At 45.0% G+C, this 22,288-nt stretch overlaps 1 protein-coding gene across 5 annotated transcripts in view; it reads right to left on the bottom strand.

Moving 5' to 3' along the window:
* The window catches only part of LOC142023834 (uncharacterized), a 260,378-nt gene that overhangs the window by 21,150 nt on the left and 216,940 nt on the right, over nt 1-22,288 (bottom strand). For all 5 annotated transcript variants that reach the window (XM_075015186.1, XM_075015187.1, XM_075015188.1 and 2 more), the window contains 7 exons: nt 18,723-18,776; nt 18,499-18,606; nt 15,534-15,587; nt 15,134-15,187; nt 2,503-2,559; nt 2,266-2,319; nt 484-537 (listed from right to left, as the gene is read on the bottom strand). In XM_075015186.1, coding sequence (XP_074871287.1) covers nt 484-537; nt 2,266-2,319; nt 2,503-2,559; nt 15,134-15,187; nt 15,534-15,587; nt 18,499-18,606; nt 18,723-18,776 — 435 coding nt within the window. The remainder of the gene's footprint in view (nt 1-483; nt 538-2,265; nt 2,320-2,502; nt 2,560-15,133; nt 15,188-15,533; nt 15,588-18,498; nt 18,607-18,722; nt 18,777-22,288) is intronic.

Genomic DNA, 22,288 nt, shown 5'->3' with positions numbered 1-22,288 from the left:
CACACAGCTCACCAAAGAGCCATCCCATCTGAATCAGTTTGGGTCACTACTGACAAGTTTTGGATTCAGAACAATGACTTCCAGGTGAATGCCCCATATTATTAATGTATAATCATATCGCATTACAAATCTCCCAAACTTTCCTATCCTTTTCAAATCATTGCAAATCTTTGGTCAAACAGGTCTAGAGACACAATATTAGAACGTAGGAAGCGGCTGCTCTCTCCTCCCCCGTTTGTTTTATATGAAAAGTAAAATACACCATGTGACAGACTTTGATTACACCTTCAAGGAGCATATAATGTGATGGATGCAGATATTCCTACCCCTCCTCGAGCCCAGGCGTGTGGAAACGCCTGTAGTGTCATTTGTAGCTGCCCACAGCCTTTCCCACGGGGCTCCCCTGCTCCCTCTCTTTCAATTAGGCAGTACAGTAAAACCAGACTAAAATCAATCAGCTAAATAGACAAAATGGAGTCTTACAGGCAACCCTTGCTGTCCAGCTTTTCCTCGGTCCCCATCAAGTCCTTCTTGACCCTTTTATAAATGAGACAGTGAATGTTAGCTTATTATTCTCTGACTCTTACTTTGCCTAGGTAAACAACACAGCATGCTGCAGCCACAACACACAGTGTGGTAGTGCATTATATAGCGGTGCTATTCTGTATTAAGCATTAGTTAGCACTGTAACTGTGGGGCTAGACAATATAGGAACGAAGATCTTAGCTCTGTGGGACTAGTTGATACTTTCATTCTTTTTCTGCATGAGCCATCTTTTAAAAAGAGAAGTGGCAGGTGGATGTGGCCTTATGACCATTCTTAGGAAAACGGACATCTTGGATGAATGGAGGCAGATAACTGTTTCAAGTACAGTGTATAGACTTTTGCAGATAGTCATTGGAAACAGACAGTTAAGAGCTAGAACTATCTACTATGTTACAATTTAAACAGGAAGCAGGGCTTACCTAATGCATCCAGAAATACAAAATGCATTTGTTTAGCTAAACTCTTGATTACTAATGCCTGATAGATACAACAGTGACCATCATTTCTCTGCGGACTCATGGACAGACATTTGGTGATTTGGTACATTTCTATGATTCATCACTCCCGCTGACTGCTTCTGTAGTGAGGCAAGACCTAATCCTAAGAGAGTCTTTTCAGACCAGCTCCAATCAATCATGCTGAGAAGCTACTGATAGAAGGCCTGAGAGACTCTAAGCAAACAAGGCAGGAGAAAGGACTCAGTCATAAATCCGGGCTTGGCTGAGGGAGCCCACAGCTGACGGAAGAGGAGGTTTTGTGAACTCCAATCCCCTAAGGGCAGCTTTACACTAGACCTTAAAGTCAATTCTAGGTACAGCAATCGCGTAGCTGGAGTTGACACATCTACGACTGATTTATCTGGCTGTCCTCCCTTACTCCTCATGAGAATGAGGAGTACAGGGGTCAACTGTTGATCCCTGAGAGTTCTATCTCATGTGTCCCAATAGGTGTGTGAAATTGATCCCCAGAAGATTGACCCTGCTTGGGTTGATCTCCTGGTAAGTATAGTTGTACTCTTAGATAACAGGGATCCCATTGAGAGCACTCAGGCTTGTGCTAGGAGTTAGCAGTCTCAGCTCTTATCCAAAACCATCACAAATGAGCTCTTGTGAGCCATTTCATCAAAGCCTCCTGACCATCATCTTTCCTCTGGATTTAAGAGGATCACTGATGAGAAGGTCCTGCTCATTCTCTCAGCCTTGCAAGCACAGCTCAGCTGTGCGATGTCATGGGATGCTGGCCCGGATGCTATCTGGTCTTTTCTTGCCTGTAACAGCTGCTCTTTTACTTTAAGGAAAGAGGTCTGAATGATTCCTCAGGGTTGCAAACAGACGGTCCGGTCAGTGTGGGGGCTGGGGCCTCAAGCAGTCAGCATTCAGCACCATCCAGCCTGTGGAGCTAGGCCCTACCCCCTAACACTTGGGCCTGTCCCCAGCCCCTGGAGCCATGCAGCATGGTGCTCCGGCATCAATTTAAAGAGGGCAGGAGCTCTGAACTCCTTTGAATCTCCGGGTCCCAGGTCACTTGTCCCCAGCTCCATTTGTTCCCTTGTCCATAGGCCTGGTCCTCAGTAAAGCAAACGAGCCATGTACTACTCGCAAAGATCAACCACGATGAGACGTCACATAGTAAAAGGGCTATAGAATTAAGCTTTCTGGGCTACTGTGTAAGAACTTTTCCAAAATTGGTTCCTAGCCATGTGTTTAGAATAGGACTTACGGTGTAGCCAGGGTCTCCGGGCTCCCCTCGATCTCCTCTGTTGCCAGCTGGACCCTACAGCAACACAATAAAGATTCAAGGTAGATGTGAAATGCCAGTGGTCCACTCCATCTGTCATGAGCTCTAAATACAGCATCTTCTACGAGCAGGGAAAGAATCCAGACAGTTGCCTGATCTGCATGTACATCACTTGTCAAAAATCAGACACAGGATTAGTGAAGGGAGTGAATATCTTACTCTGTCACCAGGTGGTCCTTGGGGGCCTTCAATTTTCCCATCATCACCTTGTTCTCCCTGTAGACATAAATATTAGGGTTAGAACAGGCAGCAGCAGGTGTGGCAGGTGATTCTATCAGGGCCTAATCCAAAACCCTAAAGTCAGTGGGAAGCTTCCTGATGACTTCAGGGGGATTTAAACGAGGCCTTGAACACTGGGTAAAAAGATGGCTTTAAATAACTGCAACAGCGCTTAAAACAAACTACCTAAATGCAAGTAGTAATCACTTTTTTGTCTGAAGGATTATTTGTTTTTTCCTGTTATGCTAGCTTCTGCGATTCCCAAAGGTGAATGATATGAGAGAAACATAAAGACATTCATTCCTCTTGCCTCTTTTCAGCTGGTTAACTTTGTGCTGAGTCAGTTCCACACCACTTCCTCCATCTGTGTGCCTTTCTTTTGCACAGCAAGATAGGAGAGAAAAAACATTCTTTAACACCAGTCCAATGTGTGTGCAAACCCTTCAGATCTGAACAGGGGGATCTCAGGGTGGGCTAGCTCCCGAAACTATCCAACTAGCTTTAAAAAGCAATTGACATAATTTTGAATTCAGAGGAGGCCCTTTTGAGTCTAAGGATAATATTTTCAGAAGGGCCCAAGTCACTTCAGAGGTCGCCTCATTTCCAAAGTGACTTAGAGTCAGACTGACAAAGGCATTTAGGTGTCTAATGATGCAGCTAAGCACCTAATGGGATTTGCAAAAGCACTAAGTAGACTAGATGCCCATCTCCCATCAACTCTGAATAGGAATTAGGCACCTAACATGCTCAGGTACCTTTGAAAATGTCACACTGTAGCCGTGTAAATTCTTAGCTGTCTAAATACTGTTCACAGCCTGGCCTTAAGAGCCTAAGGCTACATCTAATCTGTGAGAAAAAACAGGACAGTGAGTCCCAGCGCCCAGGTCAACTGACTCAGGCTCATGGGCTAAATCCCCCTAGCCCCTGCCCCCCCCAGTATAGATGTTCAGGCTCAGCTGGCGCCAGGTTGCCGAAATCTCGTGGTGGTGGTGGGGAATATATATGGCTGGGTCTACACTTGCTCCCAACTTCGAAGGGGGCATGTTAATCTGGATGACAGGAGATTGCTAATGAAGTGCTGCAGTGAATGTGCAACACTTCATTAGGCTAATTCTCCCCTGCGGCAACTTCAAAGCGTCAGACTTGGAAGTGCCGGCGTGTGTGTAGCTGCGGGAACCTTGAAGTGCCTTTACTCCTCAACATTTTGGGGAGTAAACGCACTTGGAAGTAGCGTGGGCACTTTGAAGTTGCCGTAGGAGAGAATTAGCCTAATGAAGTGCTGCGTATTCACCGCAGCACTTCATTAGTAATCTCCCATCACCCTGATTAACATGCCCCCTTCGAAGTTAGGGGCACGTACAGACAAGCCCCATAAGCCCAAGCCTGAATGCCAGCACTGCTATTCTGAGCCTAGGTGTGTAGGTCTGAGCTCTGAGACATGCTGCTGTTGGTGGTGGTGCTGTTTTTATTCCACAGTCTCTTTGGAAGTCAGTGGGATTTGGGCTCCTAATTGCCTATGTCCCTTTTGAAAATGGGACATTGACACTTAAATCACATAGTTGCCTTGGAAAAGGTTATCCCAGATCTCTTTCCACTCAATATTTTTCCATCCAAACGAAGTCGAACTAAGATGGTGTGTTTGAATCACATAAGGGTATCTCTGAGGCTAAGGCTTAATAAGGGGTGAATCACACCAATGTGCCTGTTTGGACAAGGATTGAGATGGATGAAGTGCCTCAGGCTAAGGATTAAATGAGCACAGATGGGTGAAAGGCTGCTGGGCACCCATTAAAATGCAGAAAGATATTTTAGTGGTTGGCACGTGATAAGTTTGACACGAGAGATTTTCTTTGTACATTCAGATCCTTCTTTGGGGTTTGGCAAATTAATGGAATTTTTAGGGAATGTCTGAGAGCGTCTGTCTGATTCAACTAATCCCCAGGACTTCCTGCTTCTGGTCATGCTGGCTACACCAACAAGTTCCCCTTGGGTTGTTTCTGCCCTTCCCAGCTCCAGCTGGGTCTGGTAAAGTTGGAAAATAAAGGGGAGAGGAGTACAAAGTTATTTCACGTTTTTGAAGATTGGATCCAAATTTCTTATTGATTGGAACCAATTTGCACATCCCTAACCAGCAAATTCATGCAAAAAGGGCCACTGCTTGAAGCAGGGGGCTGGACTTGGACTCAACCTCCTGAGGTCCCATCCAGCCCTAGGATTCTACGCTGCAGCATGAGTTTGCTCACATACTTTCTCTTGCCAGGAGGAGCTGGGTAGACAGGAATCCATACTGAACCAACAGACAGGATTAGTCTAGCCAAGAGCTGCCTTGCACGCTTTGGCAAGGGGTTTAGTTTTCTAGTGATGTCGGAACAGTTTCTTTACTGACTGCATCTGCCTAGTCTAGCTACACCTTTCTGAGGAACTCAACTCCACAGCTGCATTTAAAGCTGAGTTAGGGGAGGGTGCAGGATGCATCTTTGACTTTCTGAATTTTATGGTTCTGACAGTCACCTAGTTTGGAATCAAGCAGCATTTCCCCTCACCCATTGCACAGCCCCAGCTCTGTAAATACATATTCAGCGCCTCATTAGAATGCCAGCAGCTGCAGCACTTCGAAATTGATGAGGATTGCCGCTGCGCAGCTCGTCCAGACAGGGCTCCTTTTCGAAAGGACCCCAGCAACTTCGAAATCCCCTTATTCCTAACAGCAGATAGGAATCAGGGGATTTCGAAGTTGCCGTGGGTCCTTTTGAAAATGAGCCCTGTCTGGATGAGCCATGCGGTGGCGAGCTGTGTCAATTTCGAAGTGCCATGGCTGCCGGCATTCTAATGAGGTGCTGAATGTGTATTTAAGTGCTTCATTAGTAAACTTCGAAATGGCCATGCAAATGGCCATTTCGAAGTTTTGGGCTAGTGTAGACATAGCTCAGATGACAAAGGGAGATATCTGAACTGGAATTTATTCTCAAATTCTACACTTTGGGACTTGGTCTTAGTAGAGATAGCAATTACCTTACACATTAAAGATAGCTTCCCCATCTTTGATATTCGTAGTGATCTCAGGCAAGTCGCTTAGTTTAATAGACACTTGGAGTAAGCAATTTTCTTCCCCTCCTTCCTACCCTTTGTCCCTCAGTCCTAGCTGATTTGTCAGTCTTCATTTAATTTTTTTTTATTTTCTATTTCTCTGTTACATATCCATTGTACCAGTTCATTTTCAGAACACCTTCCAGATCTGAAGAAGTGGGTCTGCCCCACAAAAGCTCATCACCTAATAAATTCTTCTATTTGTCTTTAAAAGTGCTACAGGACTGCTGGCTTGTTTTACGAAGATACAGACTAACACGGTGACCCATCTGTAACTATTTCTAAGGAATAACATGCTTGGTGGTGAAACCCAGTGCATGTCTGGGGATCCAGATGGACTCTTGAGGAATGGAATATAGAGAGAAGCTGTGCAAGTTCTGCCTCTGGGTATAGAGCGGCTCAATAAATGAAAAGTTTTGGTGGCTGATTAATAGTAAGTAACAATGTGTCTAATAGTCTTTCCCAGGCTGCCCTCAGAAACCACTGTGGATGGGCTTCCTAGGTGAAGTCAAGAGCGTAGAACTGATCTATTTTCTAGCCAGTGTTCAGATAGCAGGGACTCTCAGGATATAAGATATAAAGCCACCACTCTTCAGTCTCAGATAAGAATCTGAACAAATGGATCAGGATGCAAAAGGCTTGGAATTGGATACTTCTGTCCAAAGAGGCTGCAGATCACTTTCCATTTCAGATCCTAATCCGGCACGATCAGGGTTCAGTTTAGAGAAAATTCTAAACTTGGGACTTCAATGAGTGAGTGTCATGAGTGATCTCTGTACCTGGTCCCTAGAACAGAGTGTTGTGCTCTAGATCCCATAGCTTCCCTCCAGGTCTTCGACAGCTCCAGAACGCTACAGGATTGTGCCTGATTGATAAATTCCCGTACTTCAGGGCTGAGCTTCCCTGGGAATTCTTGACATTTGGGCTGCTCTCAGAGAGAGGGAGATTAAAGGTCTTTGCTAATTCTTTGGAAATTTGCAGTTAAAACATGGGAATCAAGGGCAAAAAAGTAAACATGTTGGGATCCAAATGGAAAATGCATGGAGGAGAAGGGAAGGCTTGTTGTTGTTGGCTCCCTTTCCAATGTGAGATACGCCAGTTTGTAATTTTTAAAAAGATTTCATCTGGACAGTCCTAAGCGGCTGCCAATTGCAGGCATCTGCTCTGAGCAACAACTCTGTGAGGAGCTGTCTATGTTCTAAATCCAGCAGATTAATTAGCTAGGGTAGCACTGTGGCACTCGGTTCCAAAATAACGGCTGTCCTCAGGCTGAATACTGCTTTGGAAAAGGGCTGACTTATTCCACCATTAGAAAAGCTTTCTTCTGCCCTTCTCATATACTACAGAGTTTAATAAGTCACAGAGCAATCGTGGGCTCATTGCCATTTCCTCTGCAGCTTTTGCTTCATGATTTTGTCTCCAAAGCTTGAATTCTTCCTCTTTTAGTGCTAGAATTGCACATGGCTTTGGGGAAGGATCCTGACATCTATTTTGTGCTGTGATCCAGGCAACTCTCGTAAGATAAAGAAGGATGGGCGAGGCTAGGTGACCCTGAATGCGAGACCTTCCTGGAACTCTGATGTGATCCTGGCGAGTCAGTAAGTGATGTGGTCTTCCTGTATCACTATGGAACCAATGGCGCAGGAGGGCATTAAGGCATCACTGTGCTGATGCAGGTGTCCTCTTTCAGGCAAGATGTAAAATGGAGGTTGGCTTTAAAGGTTCCCATGGTACTTAACAGCAGAGATATTGTAATGCTCTGATTCATAGAGTCCAAGGCAGGAAGGGACTGCTGTGATCGTCTGATTCTAGTCTGACCTCCTGTCTAACACAGCTTTCCTGAGTTAATGCCTGTTTGAACAAGACCAGACACTCCCAAACTGTGGTCCTGGTACCCCTGGGGTACATGAGCCTGTCAGAAGTGTCATTCTGTTCCATGGTGGTTTGTCTCCCCCAAAAGACAGCAGGGGTCACCTAACTACTTTGTTACTACATAGCCCCTTCAAAGAAACAGGCACCCAAGAGAGCAGCAAACCAAGTGGGGAACAAAGCCAGGTGCTAATCAGTCAGGCAGCCATCTCCCTAATATGATATCCTGTTCAAATTCCAATTTGGGTAATTACATCCCCCTGCATTTCCCAGCCGACTGTCCGATTCACTTGCACCTCCCATTTAACCCAGACGTGGCTGCATTTCACTGGAGGATGAAATGTCCCTTCTACAGAATTTAATTTTAAAAGATGCTTGGGGCTGACAAGTGCTATGTAAATATATTTCCTCTAGGAGGTGCCTTTCAACAGCAGGTGTCCAGTTTAACAGCAACATTTTGGGATATGTTTTCTTTATTTCCTCTTAATGCCTCTGCGTATTCTTGTCGTCTTTCTGCAGCGGCTCCTTTTGTCTACCACTGCTATTCCTGACCTCCTGGAAATTGCTTACTGGCACGGCAACCTGTGCCACCTAACTGAAGTGCGCTAGCCTGGTCCACTTGGGATGGTAGGAGCATCTTTGTCAGTGTGTAACCTCCAAAGCAGTTCCTAATCCAGGGAGCAGAGGCACTGCCTGAGAACTGTGAGGCTTTAAAGGACAGCTAGCAGTTGTCTGGTGTCAGAAAGTTTGCCTGGCATTGTAATTACAGGCTAGCAAGTCTTTTGAGCTCGTTGGGTAATTCTGGCAAATTGATAGTTATAAGAGATGGAGGGATGGCCAATCATATCTACTGAGATGAAAGATTTTGGGGAGCACTAAGGGCGGAGGTGGGCACCTTGGATAAGCTTTACATTTGCAGTACGTCAGGATAACCTCTGAGGACAGGACAAGCAGCAATGGCCTTATAGTGCAGAAAGGGAAGTTTAGGTTGGACATGAGGAAAACTTCTGAACTGTCAGGGTGGTGAAGCACTGGAATAAATTACCTGGGCAGGTTGTAGAATCTTCATCAGTGGAGATTTTTTAAGAGCAGGTTAGACAAACACTTTTCAGGGATGGTCTAGATGGTGCTTGGTCCTGCTCTGAGTGCAGGAGACTGGACTTGATAACCTTGCAAGGTTCCTGCTGTGATTCTATGATAAACCAGCAATAGGCACTATAGAATACGAAGTCTAATATCTGCACACATCTCCTCTGTGTTTTCTTGCTTAGAGGCAACGGCGCTTTTTGCTTTTGGTATGTGTTACTCACTGCTTGGCACCACAGCACTGGAGCATCCTGTATCTTGTGTGTCTGGAACGCTAAGCTAGTCTTTCAAAGGATAATGTGTAACTACCTGCCCTGAGAAAAATAGGGCCATGTAACAGCTTACCTAGGGAGGCTGGGGAAGCGCCTTTATGGGAGGTTTTCAAAAAGAGGCTGGATAATCATCTGACTTGTATGGTTTAGATGACAAATCCTGCATCTTGGCAGGGGACTAGACTCTGACTGGCGAGCTCCCTTCTATACCTAGGTTCTAGGATTCTGCACATGTGCTTGGTGTTCTGCACATGTTCTGGCTCTGCTGGTTTGAACCTGATGGTGACAAGACACTTCTTGGAGAATGGATGCCACTCAATGGAGGATATAGAAGCTGTGAGCCATTAATCTTGGTGTAACAGGAGAATGCTATGGGAAGGCTTGGGAAGCTAAGAGATAGGACAAAAAGAGGATGAGGGTGTCTATAGAAACAAAGATGGAGAAGCAGGTGAGCTGACAGTCTCCCTGGGCCCCTGGGCAAGGTAGTGGGGGGAGTGGCTTGGTGCTCCCAGAAGTGGTGGGGCCAGGACAGCTGGCCCTCAGTGCTGCCTAGACTGCGCTGCCACACTCAGCGCTGTCTACCTGGGGCTCTGCAGCATTGTCTGGGGCTCCAGTGGTGATTTAAAGGACCTGGGGCTCTGGCTGCCACTACAGCTGCAGTAGCAGTGGTGGCTGGGGGCCCTGGTCCCCTTTGACTCACCATGCCCTGGGACGACTGTTCCCTTCCCTGGCCTCCTTCCCCCGTTGGCAGGCCAGCCTTATGGAGGAGCTACTAAGGAAGCTGGTGATGGAGACCAGGGAGTATCAGAGAAATGGAGAGATGCCCCAGTGCCAGAGGCACATTCCAAGGTTGGAAAAAAGCAGAGAGAGAAGCGCAGGAATTCTCACTGGCACCGGCAATTATCACGCTGGGACTGCAGCATTCCCTGTAAGCTGAGCACTTGGGTGGCCACCCAGGAGAGATTCAGGTGCTGCCCAGTTGATTAGCAGAGCTTCTGCAGCCACCTACAATAGGCAGCAGGTGTTTCTATTGGTCACGCACATCTGCACATGCCTTGGTGCATGTAAAAAATTATTCTGCCCACGGATGTACAAAATTAGGGGGACCACTGCTGGGGTGGTGTCTCTGTGTTGTTAGTGTGTCTAAATCCAGCGACTAGACACTCTCCTAATTCCCTGTATTTTCTCACTATTTCTGCAGCTGAGGCAGTTACAGTGTAAAAGGAGACTAACCCACATGTCTTAGAGACTCACTGTCCAGGTGGTCTGCCCATGCTTGATCAAAATTGGCTTATGGATATGAATATGCATAACTGGAAGATGCTTTATGCAAATCACATTGTGCACCATATCCATTTTAGTAACAAAGAGGAAGCCGTGCTAGTCTATACACTATCAAAACAAAAAGCAGTCAAGTAGCACTTTAAAGACTAGCAAAATGGTTTATTAGGTGAGCTTTCGTGGGACAGACCCACTTCTTCAAACCATAGCCAGACCAGACCAGACTCAATATTTAAGGCACAGAGAACCAAGAACAGTAAGCAAGGAGGACAAATCAGAGAAAGATAATCAAGGTGAGCAAATCAGAGAGTGGAGGGGTGGGGGGGAAGGTCAAGAATTAGATTGAGCCAAGTATGCAGACAAGCCCCTATAGTGACTCAGAAAGTTCCCATCACGATTTAAACCATGTGTTAATGTGCTGAATTTGAATATAAAAGCCAGTTCAGATGTCTCTCTTTCCAAAACGGAGCGATAATTCCTTTTCTGTAACACACATACCTTCAGGTCATTGACAGAATGCCCCATTCCATTAAAATGTTGACTAACTGGTTTGTGGGGCACAAAACAGACATCAAAACACTCCAGATCCACAAACCAGTTAGTCAACATTTTAATGGAATGGGGCATTCTGTCAATGACCTAAAGGTATGTGTGTTACTGAAAAGAAATTATCGCTCCGTTTTGGAACGAGAGACATCTGAACTGGCTTTTGTATTCAAATTCAGCACATTAACACATGGTTTAAATCGTGATGGGAACTTTCTGAGTCACTATAGGGGCTTGTCTGCATACTTGGCTCAATCTAATTCTTGACCTTCCCCCCCACCCCTCCACTCTCTGATTTGCTCACCTTGATTATCTTTCTCTGATTTGTTCTCCTTGCTTACTGTTTTTGGTTCTCTGTGCCTTAAATATTGAGTCTGGTCTGGTCTGGCTATGGTTTGAAGAAGTGGGTCTGTCCCACGAAAGCTCACCTAATAAACCATTTTGCTAGTCTTTAAAGTGCTACTTGACTGCTTTTTGTTTTGATATCCATTTTAAAGTTACAATCTGCTGAATCTATATATCCTGTTTTTGTGCCTGTATCATTCCTGTATGTGAAGTCAGACATATGAAGTATGAATCTGGTTTTAATTTTAAATGTGCTAATGATGGCCATTAGTGATACTTTAGGAACTTAATGACTCAGTACTCCACCCAATGACCTGTGAATGGTCTAGTTTGCCTTATAAGTCCAAACTGTGGTTGTTCCTGGAAAGACCTGTGACCAGGTCACCTAGTACTGGAATACATCTTGAGTCTGGCATTTTTCCATAGGCAGTGGGAGGCTAAATAAAGGGTTCCTGCCATGGAGGAAAGTCTGTTTAAGGAATGGGAAGCAATTAGGCTTTTGTCTTCAGCTGGCTTTTGAAACTGCACGACCCACCCTAAGAGGATACACACAAAGAAATCTGGCAACAAAGACTGCTGAAAAAAATTGTAGACCCAGGCCAGAGTAAAGATCAGCTCTGACTTGAAGCTTTTTACTTTAAGATAAAGAAAAGCCACTTAGGATAAGAATTTACCTGTAACAAGTTTCTTAGTGGATTAAAACTAGGTGGCATCTCTTGTTTATTTCAACTCAGTAACTTCTTTTGAGCTGTCTGTTTTCACTTGCAGCCACTTAAATCTCACCTTTGTGCTTAATAAAAATACTTCTGTTAATTCTCAGGACCAGTGTAAATAATTGTTATGTAGCAGGGGAATAACTGCTGTGTATCTCTCTCTTTCATTGATAAAAGGGGCTGATCTCATGAGCTTTCTCTCTCTGTATAAAACTTTTACATGAAGTAAGATGGATTTATTTGGGGTTTTGGTCCATTTTTGGGCCTGGGTTCTGGGATATTGTCAAAAGCCTTATAGCTGAATATGTCCAGAACTGTGTTGGCTCAGTGTCTGTATTGCTGTTCAGGTGGGCAGTAACCCCAAGCCTCTACCTTATTTGGGGAGACTAGAGCTTCTGGCTCTGTAGGACATGATAGTGGGGAGCCCAAGAGGGCAGGAAGGCAAGTATCAGTGGCCTCATCAGCACACTGGGGGACAACCCGAAGGGGATTCTATGATCTAACCCATTATGCCCATGCCAATGTAAAGAATCTTTAGACACACCTAGGAAGATGGTGTAGTTAAGGGTGCTTTCCACTTGGGTTCCTGACTTGGGATGATGGGTTCAATGTCCTGGCAAAAATGTACCCATGAGATCTCTTCTCACAATCTCAGGAAGGAAATTCTTGCTTATGGAAGCACATCTACGCTCATTACCATGTGCGATAACACTAGTGCTGAGGGATGCCAATCACTCAAACCCTGCATTGGGTGCTTCCTGCCATAGGAACACGGAAGCTTACTAGGCAGGTAATTAGATTGCAGATATGCAATTCTAGCACTGGCAATTGCACGGCTAGAATCGGGTTATCTGCAATCAATTTACCTGGCTGTCCTTACTGAGGGAGGTCGATGGAAGAGTTTAAGGAGGACTGTCGACCCCGGATACTTTGATTTTGTGTGTCTACAAGGTACGTGAACTCAGACTCTGGAAGACTGACCCTGAACTGATCAATCTTCTGGTAAGTATAGACGAGCCCTAAGTACGGTGGGGTAGAAAATGAGGATCAATAAAAATCCATCTTTTCTTACAACTGGCTCCCATTTGCAATAACAATTTCTACTTTTTCCCTTCCTGTACATGGGGTAAGAAAGCTGATGCTGTTGCTAATGACAGACATGTGAGACTGGCTCCAGCAACAGTGCAAGTACAGCCAAAGCCAGCTGGGCTCATCCCCAGAGCACCAAGCAGCAAACTGTGCTGAGAGGCCACTAAAACATGAGCCACTTTTCCAGCCTGAGCTGACTCAGCACAAGCCTTGAAAGACTCCAGCAGCAGAATAAGGATTCTGACTCATTCCAGCTGCAGCCAGAGTGCTTGTCAAGGGGCGTAAGGGCATAAGCAAGTCATGGGCGTGGGAGGCCAAGGGAGGCCATCTGAGCTCAATTTACAAAATGTAATAGGCTAGAACAACCAGAAATAGCAAGACAGTTTCCCAAGAGCAGACAGTTTTAGGGGCACACTTTCAAGGTGTTAGTTTGCCTTGACAACAAAATCTACTGATCTAATTTCTTTCCTCTGGGGGATCCAGGAGAATTTCTGCAGAACTAGGAAACATGCCTCCAGTATTCATGCCTCTGGGTCCCTCCAGGAATACGAGAGAGTGGGGATGTCTGGGAGTGGTGTCCCGGTGGATGGCATGCCCCAATGCTGACTTGCTTTGATTACGCACTGGTTGGTGTGTTGGGGTAGGTCCACACAGGGACAAAAAAAAGGGAACACTCTGCCCCCACCACTCACGTTCCCAATGCTGTGGCTGAGAGCCACAGAGCCCAGTCAACCAACCTGGGCTTGCACCGTGGGGCTAAAGATAGCATTGAGGTGGAAACGTTTTCCCCTGCCAGGTTCCAAAGCCCAGGCTCCCGGCTGAACCTGACTGTCCACACTGCTATTTTTAGCTCTGCAGCATGAGCCCTGCAAGCTTGTCAGTTGACTGGGCTCTGAGATTCATTGCCATGTTTTTTTTTGTTTGGTTTTATTTTTTGTCTACTCTAAGGCTATGTCTGCAAAGCAGTATTATTCCTGCATAAGCTATTCTGGAAGAGGTATTGGAGAAAGGGACTTGGAAGTTGTGCAGGTGCTTTGAAGCTCTGGCAGCTACACTGCTTCCTGCCATATTGAAGTTAGCAACTTCGAAGTCTGCACGGTGAGAATTATTCTAATGAGGTGCCGCATATGCTATTGCTATTCACCAGTCAGGCTCGTTTACGTGCCCCTTTCGAAGGAGGGAGCTAGCGTAGATGAGCCCACAAGGAGGTTTACCAGTTTCAAAGTAAGGCATCCGCTATTTCGAAATTAATTGGAAACAGCAGTTGCATTGTGTAGATGCTCAAATAGTTATTTTGAAATAGTGGCTGCTATATTGAAATAACTCTGCTGTGTAGACATGGCACCACTGCCCTCTGCTGCTTGGGATTCCAGATTTGTCCCAGTGTTTATTGGTTTTTAATGCTCATCCTGTAACACAGGTGTTTTCAAAGTTCACTGCACTGTCACCCCATTGACCTCTGACAGTAAGAATTACTACCAATTCCCAAGTTTGCCTGATCCCCACCAGCCTGGATAGAAGTGGGGAGCAAAGTAAAAGCCCAGGGGCTTCAGCCTCAGGAAGGGAGGCTGTAACCTAGGTCCTGCTTCCCAGACCTGAAGCCTTTACGCTTTGGCTTTGGGTGGTGGGGCTTGGACTTCAGTGCCAGGCCCTAGCAAGTCTGATTCGAGCCCAGGCAGGTAGAGTGACCATATCTCTCTGTCCCAAATATGGGCCAGGGAAACATAGGGTGGGAGGGCTGGCTCCTCTTGGCTGCACCAGGCCCCGGGTGTGCTGGGAAGGAGGCGGCAGCTGCTGGCCCTTATTTTAAAAAATAAGTAGGGACACCTCTTTGGTGCCCCAAATATGGGACTGTCCCAGCCAATACAGGACAGATGGTCACCTTGCAGGCAGACCTATTAAAACAGGGTCCAGACACAGAGTTTGAGAACTGTGGCACATCAGGCGGAGAATGAGCGAGGATACAATGTAACTAGTGTTGCTGTCTTTGATGAGGGTTCAACCGAGGGTCTCCTTCAGCTCAAGCAGCAGTAGCCTGTGCTTTTGGCCCAGGATGTCACGGTTTCTGTCTTCCAGGCCACCTTTGCAGCTCGCAGGTGGCTAGGATATCTGGATAGCTATGGTGCTTGTTTGCATGACCTCTGTGTTTGTGTTGGATGACAGGGGCTGGGGTTTATTTGAATTGATCTAGGGTAGCTGTGCCCTGGTGCTGCTATCAGAGTGTGGGCAACCCTGGCATATGCAGAACAGGTGGTGGAAAAACTGCATGACATTTGCCCTTACCTTTTCACCTTTTGGCCCTGGTGGTCCAATTGAACCTGGTGGTCCTGCATGCCCCTGTGGGAGAATAGAAAACATATGATGGGATGGTAAAAATGAAGTCATTTCCTTGATAGGATCCTGGATTGCTGATCATAGAGATATTGGAACTGCAGGTGCTGGCTTCAGAGATATATAGACACATCGTCAGTGACATCATTTTTGCCTGGAAAATTGAGGAAAACTAGGTCTGGAGAATTCTCCAGAGTTGAAACTGAGAATGAGAAAGAACTAAGCTGTCTACCATCCCAACCACATGGAAATATAAATATAGTTAACATTAGTTTTTGTATCCTGGGTTAATTATTAGGTTAGATATGGAAATGGTTAAATCAGGGGAAATAGCATCTAAAAACAGCCTTACCTCATAACCCATTAAGCCAGGTTCCCCTTGAGGACCCATCCTTCCTGGAACACCCTATGGAAGAAGTCACACAGAGAAATGACATTTGAACTGCCTGCTGTCATTGTCTGCAGGAAGCACATGCTGCACTGGGCTGCAGAAAGTGGACTTTCAAGATAGGCAAATCTTTGGTTTGGGGAGATTAAACTGAACCGCTCCCATCTACTCTTTGGGCAAACCAGGCAGCCTTATGACAGTAGGTTCCTGAAGGAGTCTCTGCATTCTGCCATCAACTGATAGGAGGCAGCAACTCCAACCTAAGGGTAAGTTGACACTACTCCAGGGATCAGCAAAGCTGAAGTAGACTGATTGTAAAGGTGAGTGTGGACATGGCCTAAGTGTCTGCCAAGAATTTATAAATGACGTTCCCAGCTCATTGACAGAAATACTGACATCCCTATAATCAGTATTTTTCTAGTTGGCAACTGGCTCGTCTTCTTGGCCTATAACTCCTAAAATGCTGAGTCATGGTCTTTCTTCCAACGCATCTTGGAAATTAAACTTTTGACAGAATCAGGCACCCCCCAAACTGTTTGGGCAGATTTAGGGAAATCTCAAGACACTGCAGTGTGCATAATGCCTTGCTAATTCCTTGATACACACCTAAAATACTAGCAAAGGAGGATGCATGCACATTATGCTGATGTTCTGCTCTTCACTTGCCCTCTCTGGCCTCTATTGCTAGCTCCAAATCCATGGTCTCTTTTGCCGAATATTCCTTCAGTGAAGTTTTCGGTGAGACAGTCCTGATGAAGGCCTGACTCGTTAAATATACAAAGACTGCCTTTGTTTTTTGTTCTCAGGCTGGGCACCAAAGATGCCACTGAGGAGTTGTCTCTTGGGGTGCAACTGACTGGGGAGTTGAAAGAGCTGATGATTTAGGCATCTGAACAAAAGGTTAAAAAGAGTTGCCGAACTCCGATCTTCTAATTAAAGCAAGGGGTCAAGGCTTTTGCTGCTAAGCGGCAGATACAGATAAACTCTTACTACCTTTCTAGCCAGTGGTGAGCTGAGTAAATCTGAATTACTGAATTTCTCCTTCTGGCATTTATATTTTATACTTTGATAATTTCTATGCTTCATTTTCTCATCCCTCACTCCTCAGCAGGCAGAACGTAAAATTCTTACTTCCAGGAGGAGTTTGACGCATCAGTCACTGCAGATGCTAGAAACCATTGCACCAGTCATCTGGTCATTAAATATTTCCCCTTTACAGCTGGAAGTTCAAGTGCTAGCATGCACTGATGTGGGCTGTGAAAGCAGACAATCAACCTATGGAGTGCAGCAGTTGGGTTCCTGAATCTGAGGATTTTTTGGGTTCTCAAGCAGAATGGGAGAGTGCTTTGTTTTAGATGGAAGCAAGACTCTCTCTTTTTTGAGGTCATTTGGGCCCTTCCTATATCACTGACACATTGCCACAGGAAGCTTAGGCTTGCTCTTGCAGGAGGACATTGTGAGGATGAGCCCTAGGAGGACACACCACCCAGCAGGACCTGAGAGGCAGCTCCTCAGAGCATACAGAGTAACTAGCACTGGTGCTTATGACAGGAAGCCATGACAGGGAATCATCTAAACAACAATACAGCCTGCCTGCCTGTCCCTGTCATGGGAAAGGTCCAAGGCTCCAGCTTCTAACCCCGTCTGACTCTTGGTTTTCCCTCCAAACTATCTTGTACTCTGACTTCCTGGGAACTGGACGCTATCTGCCTACTGGTACCTGATTTCTGGTTTGCCCTCTGGCATCTCTAAGACTCTGATCCTCTGGTACCCAGCTCAGTTTGTCTCTCGGTATGACCACTAGGTCTATCTACCCTTGACTCAGTCATGATAGTTACCTCACTGGTTGGATATATATGAAGACAAGTTAGTTGTTTATTCCTATTGGCTGGATCCCTCTGTCACACAATCTTGAGGCAACTGAACTTCCTTCTCCTACCATACCGCTGCTGTGTGGTCTCCCAGCCTCATCCCAGTGCCCCCGCCCAAACCTCTTTATCATGTTCTATCTGTGCTCACTGCAAGTGTTTGAGATAGTGAATCAAGAGTGGGTGTATGGATGGGGCACAAGCTCTAGAAAGAGTTCCACGTCAATAAAATAGTTTGACTTGGAAGCTGCTCTCCCCATGACTATGCAGTCTCACAGGGGATTCTCTCAGCAAATATAGCTTCTCAGCTCATTCCCTGTTCCAGAAATATAGTCCCGGTAATCAGACTTGAGAGAGTCAATACAAAACTGCAAAGCATCGTCAACTGGCTGCCTCTGCTAGCGACACAATGAAAGCATGAGAGAATCCGCCTTCTGCAAAGTAGCACATTATTAAACTCACTGGTCAGTTAAAACTAGAGCTGGGTTAAACATATTTAGGTGGGAATTTTCGAAAAAAAACCCTGTGAGAATATTTTAAGTTGTTTAAAATGTAAAACCAAAATCATTTTTTCCAGATTTTATGACGTTAAAATGGAAAATTTGGTAGCTTTTCCTTTTACACCCAGTTTTCTCTTCTTTCTTTCTCCTTTTTTGTGCCAACAATAATTTGCCATTGGAAGGGGGACGGGAATAAAAAAGGGAGAAAGAGGCAACACCTGCAAAAACTCAACTATCCCGCAAATATTTTTTCATAGAAAATCTGATTTTTGTTCTTGCATAAAACAGCCTACAAATGAACTTTCCTTGTAAAACTATTTCATTTAGAAACAAATCAATTTTATGTTTTCCCAGGCAACTTTTCCTAGAAACTTTTTGAGCAGCTCCAATTATAACCATCAAAAAGAGAAGTGAAATCATGTAAATTTGAAACACTCTCTCTGCCTCACCCCCTCTCTGTGCCATTGTCCTGTCTCCCCAAGGCATATCGCTGCCTCCCCAGGCTCACCCTACCCCTTGTTGCTTTGGGTTGCATCAAATCAGCTGCAGGTCTAGTCTCACCATAGGTCCCAGGGTACCTCTGGATCCTTTAAGGCCTTGAGTCCCTTTTGGCCCTATCTTCCCTGGAGGGCCGGTCTCACCGAGTTGCCCCTGATTGCCCTTGCTGCCCTGTAGAAGAGGAGCATATTGATCATCAACACAAATGAAATGGCTTCTATGGATAAAGCATTAAAGAAGGAAAGACAGAAGAATGAAAAGGAGGAGTAAAGGCAATGGACTCTTACCTTCTGGCCAGTTTTGCCCTTTTCTCCCTGTTTGCCTGGTTTCCCTTCTGGTCCCTAGGAGGGCAGAGAAACCCAAAGAGCCATGAGAGATCAATGTAAAAGTTCTACCCAATACATGCCCTACCATGATAACAGGTGTCCACCTCTGGTGATGGTCCTTTTACCTGCGGGTCCTATTCCCATGGGAGTAGAGAAACAGGAAGGGTGTTCAAACAATAATCCAATTTAGCACGAGATGCAACAAAATACATTCCCACCATCAATACTCCGGAAGTGGAGGAGCAAGGTTCAGAGAGTTTCATGTCAAACGAGCTCAGGAACAGAGGGTTACTAACACTTTGTGATGGGAGAGATTTCTGGGTCAGGAAGGCTGCCTCACTCAGGGGAGCAGTGAGCGGTGTTTTGCATGGTAAGGTCAACGGGGGCTGTTCTCCTGTTCATGCCAGCTAGTCTTCTTGTCTTGAAGGAGTCCCGGCAATGACAAGAGTGAACTTGGAGATTGATTTATCATGTCTGTGGCAGACAGGATAAACTGAGGGCCAAAGGATCAATCTCTGCCGTATCGATCCCCAGGTAGTGGAGACAAGGCCTCATAATCCCACTGGCCTTCTTGTCCATGGCTTCTGCTTGACTCTTTCTAAATTGGGAGAGTAAAAAAGTGACAGGGTCTCCCAAGCCCCCTGACAGGTTAATGAGCCAACTGTCATTCACAGAGACTGAAAAGATCTCATATATTATTCTTTTTCAGTCTCACACGAGTTGTGAAATTGTCCACAAGGTTAACTGGTAACAGTATTGTCATAGGGCACGTGAGCCGGCACCTGCTGAAATGTATGTGGCAGTTCATTCCTCTCAGTTACTGTTTTAGATTCTGCAGCTGTCTCTTGGCTATTTTTACACTTGTTTCACTTTTTAGAGGGTGTCTCTGTCACCATAAGAGCCAGGAACTTACTTCTGGTTTTAAAAAGAAGTTTAGAATATGGAGTACAAGAGGGCAGCAAGAGAGAGCAAATTATAAGCCATACTTCAACCTGCAAATGGTAAATTGTACTACGATGCACAGAGCCCTGCTTCAACTCCCTGGAGCTCAGCAAAACCAAAGTTCTCAGTTATTTGACAGTTTCCAATATGCTTCATTTCTGGGGAAATAGACCAGGGTTCACCTGTCTGTCCATGTGAGAAAACGGAGGATGAAATCCTGGTTCTGTTGAAGTCAAAGGTATCAGAATCCCACCAGACATTCTTGTGTCTCTTGCCAGCTTTTGGGTTTTTAGCTATTGATCTCTTGAGCAAACACACCAGTGATGGGCACCACAGAAGAAGCCCATAAATAAAAAAACATTCACTCCAAGGTCTCTGCTGGATTCAAATCAGATGAATTGGAGGCTAAGGCACCACACACTAAGCTATTTTTATTCTGTGAGAAAGTTTGTAAACTTTTTGATGTGTACTTTGGGTCATCATCTTGTTGTAAAAACAAATCCTCTTTCCAATCATTTTTCCTCAAGTGGGCTTATTTCTTAATAATAATATCCCTTTGTAGCTTGCACTGTTTGTCATATCGGTAAAGGAAAAAAAAAAGCAACATACCAATACCTCTAGGAGATGATGGTCTTTGTGAAGAGACATTCTGAAGGGAGCAATTTTTAAATCACAGCCTAAAAACTTAAAAACTAAAATTTTAACCTATTTTTAAAACAATGTTAAGACACAAAAATATTTGCTTAAGAAAAGCAGAAATTACAAACTGTTGGTGTGCTCATTTGAAAATTTTATTACAAACTTGAGAAAGAGCCTTTGTGTTCAGGATTTCCCCCTAAAGATATGGGATGATGCTGGCAATGAAGAGTCCTGTTTCTTGCATGGAATGCAAATAAAGCAACATTTGAGAGGGATGGGAAAAAAAAAAAGGAAAAATAAAGTCACGTGAAATATCTACAGAACCAGAACGGTGGATCTCACACAATGCTAGAGTTGGGGGTGGAATTCACTCAGCAAGGGCCATGGAAGCCCTCCTTGCAGCTTTTAGGTGGAAGGCTTAATGGGCACCTAGGTCTTATGCCTCGGTCCGTCTCTCACTCTGCAACGATAATTCCACCATGGAGGAGAAAGAAGGTACTCTTGTTTTCAGGCTCCCCACTTCCTGCTTTTCTACCAAAGTCCTTCATTGCATCAGGAACATTTTGTTCTTTTCCAAAATGCCTTGAGCTATTCAATCCCACAGCTTTGTGCTTAAGCCACTCCTCTCCCCACACCACTTGTCACAGTTACTGATCTCACACTAGCTACAATTAAGATCCTTTTCTAAACACTTCTGTAATTTCCTAAGATGTATACAAGTCCAGTCGTTTCTTCAGCTGGTCTCACTCCATCACTTTTCTCTGTAGGTTTCCCACCTCTTTGTTTCAAGAACACACGGGTTGGTTTTTCTGCATAGTTTCCATGCTCCACTTAAGTACTTGAAGCAGTTGCTTATCTTATATATCTGGAAACATTTTGTTGATAGCTAACGCCCACCCAGTTCCATGAATCCCTACTCTGTACAAAGACAGAACACCACACGGCATGCACCAGCTGTTCCTACAACTTTCAGCACAGTTTTCTTGTCTGCTTCAGAAGTCACAACTCAGCTCTTCTAGCCCCTGTGGTCATCTTTCTTTGTTATCGCCATTTAAGTACATAACGTGGCTTAATGGAGGAAGTAATACATGGAGTGGCTGCGAGAATAACTGGGCTTTACTTTTCATTTCCATTTTTAACTTTCAGGCTGTCTCTGGAAATGTACGTGGAAGAGTAAAGTCCACTCAGCTACAAGTGTCCTTAGACAAGGGGAGAGAATATAGCCTATGCAACAGCTCTTTTCAGTCCACTACTGTATCTGTCACCTTCTGGGTGCAAAGGAAATGCACTCCCCTGGGATAATTCACAGTGTGTGCCCAGTGGAGATCTACATCACAGCACTAAAACCCAGCAGAATAAAGTGCTAAAAGAAGGGAGTGCAGACCTCTAACACCGATTAAAGGCCAAAGGAACCTGAACTGCAGAGTTCCAGGGTGGACCTCAGCTCCCGAAAAGTGAGCGGGTGTTCAGATATTTGGGTTAGATTTGTCCCTACTTCTAAAATGAACAGAGGTGAGCCTGATTTTAGCCAGCATAGATCTACTGCAGTTGATGAAGATCTCACCCAATTTGAAATGAGAGCTGCAAGTACTCAGCTCTTCCAGAAAACTTAGAAAATAGGTCTCTGGAGATACAACATTGATGGAAGAAAGCAATGTAAGGACATTCCTGGTCCCGAAAGCCAGTCTTATACCAAATCCTATGGATGCAATTTTGATCCAAAATACTGCTAATTAACATGCTCAGGAATATGACTGAGTATCAATTTAATTCAAATGCCTTGTGGGCTTCATTGAATGGAAGCCATTAATTCATTCCCTCTGATCAGAAATGTGTCAGTTTGTTAATGAGAAGGCTTGTGACTGTGTATTCAAAATGTGTATAGATCAAGATGGAAAGGAAGAAGGGAAAAGGGGGAGTACGGGCCAGGGCAACTTGGGAGGGAT

This window comes from Carettochelys insculpta, chromosome 21 (assembly GCF_033958435.1).
Source record: "Carettochelys insculpta isolate YL-2023 chromosome 21, ASM3395843v1, whole genome shotgun sequence".
Taxonomy (NCBI): Eukaryota; Metazoa; Chordata; order Testudines; family Carettochelyidae; genus Carettochelys; species Carettochelys insculpta.
This window is presented reverse-complemented; position numbering and strand designations above follow the sequence as displayed.